The sequence below is a fragment of the Pteropus medius genome, unplaced genomic scaffold (genome assembly GCF_902729225.1).
Source record: "Pteropus medius unplaced genomic scaffold, Ma_sr-lr_union100, whole genome shotgun sequence".
NCBI lineage: Eukaryota > Metazoa > Chordata > Mammalia > Chiroptera > Pteropodidae > Pteropus > Pteropus medius.
In genome coordinates, this window is record NW_024340701.1 from 15,419,662 (window position 1) to 15,428,648 (window position 8,987).

Here is an 8,987-nt window from a genome sequence, read left to right on the forward strand (position 1 = left end):
CCTCCTCGTCCGCCTTGAGAGCGCCCCCAGGTTTCCACCGCCCCTGACTCGGCCCGCAGCCTCCCTGGTCGCCCACCGCTGGGAGCACCTGGAGACCCCGCCGCCGCCGCCGCCGCCGCTGCCGCTGCTCGCCCCGCAGCCCCGGCTTCGTCGCCGCCTCGGCCTTGGCGCCCGCCGCGCCTGCACCGCCAGTCATGTCGACCGCGCTGCCGCCATCGTGTGCGCGCCACAGCTACCAGCCCGACTGTGAGGCCGCCGTCAACAACCAGATCAACCTGGAGCTCTACGCCTCCTACGTGTACGAGTCCATGGCCTTGTACTTCGAAGGCGAGGACGCGGCCCTCAAGCACGTCGTCCAGTTCTTCCGGCAGCAGTCCAGCAAGGAGACGGAGTACGCCCAGAGGCTCATGTGGCTGCACAACCAGCGCGGGGCCCACCTGCGTCTGCGCGAGATCGGCAGGCCTGACCGCACCCGCTGGCACGACCGGGTGAGGGTCATGGAGTGCGCCTTGCACCTGGCGATGGATGTGAACCAGAGCCTGTTCAGTCTGCACCGGCTGGCCACCGAGAAGAAGGACGCCCGCCTGTGCGACTTCCTGATGAGTCGCTACCTGCAGGAGCTGGTGAAGTTCATCACGGAGCTGGGCGACCATCTCACTAACCTGTGCAAGATGGGAGCCCCGGAATCGAGCCTGGCCAAGCACTCTTTGACAAGCTCACCCTGCGTGACAGCGACAAGGACTGAGCCCAGACTACCTTCCCCATGGTGGCTGTGGAGTGACTTCTCCAGGTCACCAGGCCCAGCATGCATATCGCAGTATTGTCCTTGCCAGACATTCCCTTAACTTTTTTTCTTCCAGTTTTGCCATTTCTTCCAATAAAGTTATCGCTTCCTAAATAAACAATGGTCTCTGGTGGATTGGTGTGTGCAGAACCCTCACCTTTTAAGCTTTCAGCAGGTATGCAAGCAAGCGTCCGTGCCGCCGACCCGTGCCCCATCCATCCCCACGCAGCTCAGGATCTCCATGGACAGAGGGAGAAGGTATTCCGTGGGACCCTGGAAAACGCAAAATCGATTATCCTTTTAAAACAATGTGGTGTATAGGGCTGGGGTGAGGTGGTTAGTCTGGGGCCCCGGGAATGTGTGTGCTTGTAAATTGTAAATGTGTAAACACATGGCCTGAAAAATCACAATTGTAGTTTCACCTGGAATAAGAGTCATGAGTGTGATATTGTGCAGGGTTCAAATGAAAGATTCTTGCATTTACCTCATATTTTTCACTTTACTTAAATATGCAAATGTTAATGATAATTTACCTTAACTGTGTTGCAAGATAGCGATCAAGAAGCAAATTTGGAGGAATTCTTCTTTAAGAAGCTCACCCCAGGCCACAGTCATTATGATAGCTGATGTTAAGGTGACTCTCCCACAGAAATGGAAATGACTTTTCATTGTCACCATGGTACATGCTTATTACCCTTACAAAGCATACAAATATATATATATATATTTTACTTCCATTGTACCCTTTCTTTCATTAAGGTAACCTGATACCCAAAACCTCAAATTATTTTCATAGAAGGACTAAAAAATATAAGGTCAAGCCTGAAAGTCAAATTTCTGAAATTGAGTATTAAGTGGAGTAAATTACTCCGAATGTTAAGTCAGTGACTGGCTACTTTGAAGAATGTAGAAAGTGGGGAAGAGTTGAAGTTTGGAGACCAATTAGGCGATATTATAGCTGGTCCAGATGAGAGACAATGGTGGCTTGGACTGCAGTGGTATCTGCGGTGAGTAAATGAAGAGGCATAGACAAATTCCAGATTAATTGGATGAGTTGATAAGATTTGCTTATAGACCAGAGGTGAGGAAAATAATCTAGGTTCTAGTATTCGGACCTGAATACCCAGATTGATGGTTGTGCTATTTACCAATCTGGAGGTGTCTGCAGGGGTACACCTGTGTAGGTGGGTGGGTAAGGTAAGTCCGATAGGATCTGTGGATTGATGGGTGTGGCATATCCTGTAAAATCTGAGATGCCTATTAGATGTCCACATGGAAATGTCATGTAGGTAGCCAGAAGAATGAATTTGGCGCTCAGGTGGGATGTCAGTTCTGGAAATGCACAGAAGGAAGACATCAGCTAGCGAGGGCGTTGAGGTCATAGGACTGGATGAGCTCACCAGAAAGAGAGTATAGAGAGAGCATGGCCCAGCCAGCCCCAAGCCTAGGGCAGCTAATGTTAGAGGATGGGTCAAGGTGTTGGAACAGCAGGGAGCTGCTGGCCCCACCTGGACCTTGATCTTCCAGAATGTGGCCACCTGTGCCTGCTCAGAGTTTATCTCAAAACCAGCCTGTTCCTAACCTCAGTGTGCCCTCCAGTTTCTCCTTGCATGATGTGGAAAAGAGTTAGCTTATTACCTTGTCCTCACAGCTATGGGTAAAAGAAATTATTTCCCCAGTTTTTTTGTTTGTTTGTTTCCTTAAGAAAATGATATGTTAAAAAAAAGAAAATGATAAATCTGTTTGTTTTTTTCTGTGACCCTTTAAAAACTCTCCCCATCTCTCAGTCCACTCTCTATTTGACCAGATGAAATCTGTATCCCTCTAAACCCTAAGGTTGTCCATGTCTGGGAAAAAAAATACTCAGAACGTTTTGTTTCTTTTGTGGCATGTGTAAGTTAAAAGATCAAATTTTAAAAGTACAGACTTTATATCCTATATTCAAAGACACTTGAATAGCCTGAGTCTTTTAAGATCTCACATATAGCCATAAACATTTACTAAAATATGAACAAGTTTAACTAAATAGTAATTTCCTTCCACATTTCCTCATGACTATGCTTGAATGCTTAAAAATGAGAATATGGCTCTTGGAGTTTAGTTTCTCAAAAGTGCTATTGTTCCTTTTACTCTTAGTCTACCTTGGTCTTTTCACAATTTCCTTCTCTGCATGCTTAGAGGTCATCTGCTCTTTCTGACTTTATCTCAGATCACATATATAAATTAACCAGTCTCCTCTAAATATGAGCAAGCACAGGGTGAGCACCTTTTTGTAAATTGACTGAGGATCTTTACTTTCCTGTTTTGGAGAGGCAGTTGGCTCTAGTGGTTTCCTAACCTTACATGGCCTGGGTTCACATACCAGGTTAGCCACTTACTAAATTGGATGAATTGGACATGTTATTTAACCTCTCTGTGCCTCAGTTTCCTCAAACAAGGATAATAAAATTGTCACTATCATTTGGTTGCTGAGCAGATTAAATAAGTTAATATTTTAAAAATACTTACAGCAGTACCTGACATATATAGTACATATGTTATTTGCAAGCCACCGTTTATCATCATCGCCATCAGCAGCAACAGCAGCTACTCACTTGTCAGTTGCTTTGTGGTGTTTATGCTTTGGGGACAAGAGTTCATATCTACATTTTGCCACTGGAGGTCTCTCTCGCATTTCGATCAATGTCATCACCCTGCATATTGAGAAGGAAAACTCCCTCATGGCTGCCTGGTTGTCAGGGGCTGCCAGGACTCAAATGGGCAGATTGCTGTTTTCACTGCTGCAAACTCAGGCCCCAAGACTAGAGATGAGTTTTCCTGTGACAACTTTCCCCGATAATTCTGCCCCATTCTGTTTCAACCAGCTTTTCTTCGAAATCTCCCCCTAGAAAGCTTTTTGCTTATTCTTCCCAAACTCAAGTGCCTGAGCCTCCTCTTTCCAGCCTGAACTACATTTGACTCCTCAGAGGTGGGAAAGAGTGAAAGGGTGAAGTGCTAATCCTGATCCCACCATCATCTGGATGTTGGCACCTGAAAAGGAGAGAAATGGGTGGATTGGAAGGAGAGAATGGGCAAAAGGGCTACTGATAACATAATAACGAAAATTAATGGATCACCATGCACTTTAGCACAGAGGTTCTCAGGCTTTACTGGCCATTAGAGCCACCTGTGGAGCTTTTAGAACTCTCAATGCCCAGGCCACATCCCAGACCATAAATACATCAGCCTCTGGGGCAGGACCTAGACATCCCAGGCATTGGAAACAGTGCAAGCACTTTGCTACTGTGGCTTGTGGACCAGCAGGTCAGTGTCATCTGAGAGCTTGTTAGAGATGCAAAATCTTAAGCCTTATCCCATACCTACTGAATCAGAATGTACATTTAACAAGACCCCAGGTGATGAATATGCCCACTGAATTTTGAGAAGCACTCTTTAGCATTCTGGTTGTCAAACATGGCTGCACCTTGGCATCACCTGGAGCACTGGAAAATAACACTGATGCTTCCATTTAAATAACTCACTCGGCCATATCCTTAAGTAAGTACCAGACCAAATACAATAAAAAACGTACTGTAACTTCAGCAACAATTATTGAATCAACAATTATTAATCACACTCACTCACATACTAGCTTTTACCCAATCTGCTGTTTTATCACAAACTGGTTTGTTTTAAAGTGTGGGTTGGCAAACTACAGCCTGGAAAACAAATCTGGCCCCCATGTGCTTTTTATAAACAAAGTTTTATTGGAATACAGTTGCACCTATTCAATTACCTATAATCTGTGGTTTCATTTGCACTACAAAAGCAGAGTTAGTAATTGCAACAAAGACTATGTTGACTGCTAAGCCTCAAACATTTACAGAAAATCTTTGCCAACCCATGTTTTATAGTAATTTGCCACAGGCCCTGAATTCATTGAAATCTGTCAAATATTTTAATCTTTTCACCTATCTTTATACATCTAATTATCTTTTTCTGTTTCTTTTTATTTTCTCTCACTTTCAGTAAATATTCCAAAATGGTCTGGATATTTATAAAATTTATCCACATCTCTAACTCTCACACTTAACAGAATTGCAATTGTCACCTTCTAGAGTGACATCTTTGTGTATTTCAGCAAGTCAACCTGTCATCTTGGTGTATTCAGTTTTGCCAGTCCCTCAATGCACCTTTGTTAATTGAGGGCCATCAGTCATCCTGATTCTGGGAGCGTCAAAGTGGAATAATGCCTGACTAGCCTTTTTGACAGATTCTCCATAATCTCATATTCATCACAGAAGCTATTTAAAGTATACTTATTTTTAAGTTATTGCAATCTATTCCAATCATTTTTCTTACTGTGAGGCATTTAAATTTCATTAATATGTAAAGTTGTTGCCTTGCTTGAGAAAGAATAGACTCCTTCCCTTTTATCTGTATTTCAACATTTATTTTTTGTAATGTTGCCTTTAGTTTACAATTTATTATATGATATTAACTATAACAAATGCAATGAGGAGATTTATTCTTTTTTTTTCCTGTGGAATAATTCTCTATGCATGATTTTTTTTTCTTCCAAAAGCTTAATTCCTCTATAAAGTTTATGGAGAAGTAAAAGTTCCAATTTAAAATATTTTAGAACTAGAAATCAAGAAATAAACCTAAATTATAACATTCTAGAAAAGCAGCATTCATGTAGTTTTTGAATTTTTCAGCCAAATAGCTATTCTTTCAACAAATTTTTTTGAGTTCTATGAAGTGTTCTGCACTATGCTTTGCACTAGGAATATAAGGTGACTAGGGCACAGTTCCTGCTCACAAGTATGATGGAAAAGATGAACATATATATACCTCCAATCTGTTCAGGTAAGATCTAAAAGTAGAGTGAACAGAAAGTGCTATGTGAGTCCAAGAGACAGACAAAAAGGGATCTAAATTTCACCTGAGACTTAGGAAATATCCACTGTGGAGGTGACATTGAGTTGAAAGAGGAATTGGAGTTCTACAAGTGAAAAAGAGAAGAAAGGTATTTTAGCTATGCTTATTTGCTGCAGAGGAGCCAATAAAGAGGGAAAGGTAACAAATTCAGGAGTGTAAGGAAATATAATTAATGAAAGAAGACCCAGAGGAAGAGAGAGGTGGTGGATATATTTTACACAGGAGGAGGGGTAGTTTTGTTTGTTTGTTTGTTTAAGAAACTACAAAAACTCTTCCCTCAAAAGTAATTGTTGACTTACTAGTTAACATCACCATTGGTCTCTTTTCAGTATTTGCCCTGCTTGATTACTCCATAGTACTTAACAGTATTAACTAGTTCTTCCTTCCTTGCCTTTCCTGTCCTTCCATGATTTTCCTAAGATTTACCTATAGAGAAACATATAGATCTAATAACCCTCCTGGATTCAGCTATTGGCCTCTTTGACCCTTGTTCTATATACATTTCTCCCAGAGTTAAGCCATATTCATGTCCAATCTTAGTCTCTCTCTCTCCTTCCCTCTCTCTCTCTCTGTCTCTGTCTCTGTCTCTGTCTCTCTCTCCACACTCGTCCCCTCCTTCTCTGCAGATGCTTCTCTTGACTATAAGACCAGCAAAGCCATTTGTGAAATTTCTCCTTCTGGATTCCCCAAAAAACTCAGACTCGATAAGACCCCAAATGAACTCATTATCTAGTTCTCAAACTCTCTCTAGATTTGTTGTATCTTCCCATAGTCTCAGAAGTAATAAATTTCAGAGTCACCCTAGCCTTCTGGCCTAACAATTTTCATAATCTCTGTACCTGTCAGGGTTCTTGGCAGCAAATCACAAAATTTGACTCTGACTAATCAAAACAGAAAATGAATTTTTAAGAAGGATGTTTAGTAACATATTGAGAAGGCTGTAGAACATTGTTCAGAAAATGTGAAGCATTATATGAAGCGAAGCCTCATCTCCTATCTGTCTTGACATTTTTCCCCAAACATGAAGGGTGCTCAGATGTTGGCTGCCCAAAGTAATAAACACATAATCTAGTTTTTCTGACCCTCTTTTATTAGATGCTGTTGGTGCTCTGCCCAGATCAACTTGACCGGCCAAGACACACAAAACCCCAGATGCTTGTGAGTGCTGCAGCTGACAGCTTATGCCTATGACCTTCTCAGAGAGATTGTCCTTGGCTAACTGGGTCAGCCAATGACTGAAGCACAAAAGCCTGGACCCTTTTCCCTATCTCTGCAGAGAGATTTATGCTCCAGAATCAGTCTCGTTTCAAGCCAAAGTTAGACTTTACCTGAGATCACGTCCTAGCTTGGTTCCTTCCTCTGCACTATTATGCTTCCTTTATATCTGTACGGATTTCTCCTGAGTGCACTCCTTCAATAAATCCCTATCTCACACCTGAAAAAAAATGGCATAAATGATAGAGGCTTTCTTCATCCATCTTGTGACCAAATCAAAGTTGTGACAGAAACATGGAGCAAACAGCAAGCAAAATTGCCTGGGATCTAGATGAACAGAAGCACTAAAAGTAGGGAGAGAAATAATTAATCAACCTACAACAGTAGAAGGTAGGAGAGGGTGAAGACGCAAGGCTGCCAGACCCAAGTGGCTGAGAGGGACAAAGGCTACAGCTGCAGCAGACGTCTCTTAAAGTGGCCCTGTCCAAGAGCCCACTTTCGTGGTTATGCACCTGCTGGCTCTGAGCACTAGCATTGTTCCTCTGTTGAGTCTTCCCCCACTCTCAGTGTGTAGACACAGTGCCACCATAGCTGAGACGTCAAACTGGCTTACAGAAGTTGCTCGGCCCAGAGGATTCCCTGAAACTCCGCCTCCCCCAACTAGCGGCCCTGCCCAACCCACATCCAGTTGTGCCTCAGGGAGAAAGGTGCTCCTTGCTGAGCAGTGCCAAGACTCACACTGGTGGCAGCTGGCCTCAGTTTCTGGTGTGGTTTCTTGAGGCAACTATAAACACAGCACCTGTGGATTACTTGATGAATCTTAACAGAGGGCCCTGGAGGGGCATAGGCTGGGGATCAACCTAGCCTGCTGCTGAACTCCTCTCAGGACTGTGCCACTGGACACCTACCACACAAAGCCACACTAATAAGACTTAAGAGCTTTGCTTAGTACATAGAAACAGACACAGAAAGGCAGCCAAAATGAGAAGACAAAGAAGCAGAAACCATATGAGAGAACAGAACAAAGATCTAGGAATAATAGAGTCAAGCAATCTAACAGATGCAGAGTTCAAAACACTGGTTATAAAGAGGCTCAGTGAACTTAAGAGAAATGTAGATGAATTCAGTGAGAACAAAGAGATAAAAAAACATAAAAATGGAAATGGAAATTATAAAAAGGAACCAGTCAGACATAAAGACACATTATCTGAGATGAAGAGCATAGTAGAGGAAATAAGCAGAGTGGATAAAGAAAAGGATCGAACCACCAATATAGAGGATGAGGAAGCCAAGGACACTCAATTAAAACTGCAAGAAAAAAAGAAGCCAAAACTATAATAATAATTTAAGGAGCCTATGGGACACAATTAAATGTAAAAATATTCATGTCATAGGGGTACCTGAAGGAAAACAAATCATTGAAGAGCTATTTGAAGAAATAATGATGGAAAACTTCCCTAATTTGGTAAAGGAATAGACATACAAGCCCAGGAAGCTTTGAGAATTCCAAAAAAAAAAAAAAAAAAAGAGCCCAAAGAGGCCCACACCAAGACACATCATAATTAAAATGCCAAAGGCTAAATACAAAGAGAGAATTTTAAAAAAAGCAAGAGAAAAGCAGTTAGATACCAAAAAGGGAGCACCGTAAGACTGGTAGCTGATTTCTAAAAAGAAACTATGCAGGACAGAAGGGTTTGGCAAAAAAAGTCAACATGATAAAAACCCAGGATCTACAACCAAGAATACTTTATTCAGTAAAGCTTTCATTTAGAGTCAAAGAACAGATAAAGAGCTTCCCAGACAAAAATAAGCTAAGGGAATTTATCACCACCAATTCAGTATTACAGGAAATGTTGGAAGGACTTCTTTAAGAAGAAAAAATCATATATCAAAAACAGGAATAAAGAATGGTAATAACTACATTTCTATCAACAAGTACCTCAAATGAAAAAGAATTAAGTCCTCCAACCAAAAGATAGAGTGGCTGAATGGATAAGAAAACAAGACCCCTACATATTGCTGCCTACAAGAGACTCACTTCAGATTAAAAGACACACACAGACTAAAA

At 42.0% G+C, this 8,987-nt stretch overlaps 1 protein-coding gene across 1 annotated transcript; it reads left to right on the plus strand.

The window, feature by feature from the left end:
• The first annotated feature begins 194 nt into the window (after positions 1 to 194).
• Positions 195 to 745, plus strand: LOC120618846 (ferritin heavy chain-like). The gene is given in 2 exon segments (XM_039882892.1): positions 195 to 699; positions 702 to 745. Coding segments are annotated over 2 exon segments (549 nt in total).
• Positions 746 to 8,987: the final 8,242 nt, after the last annotated feature.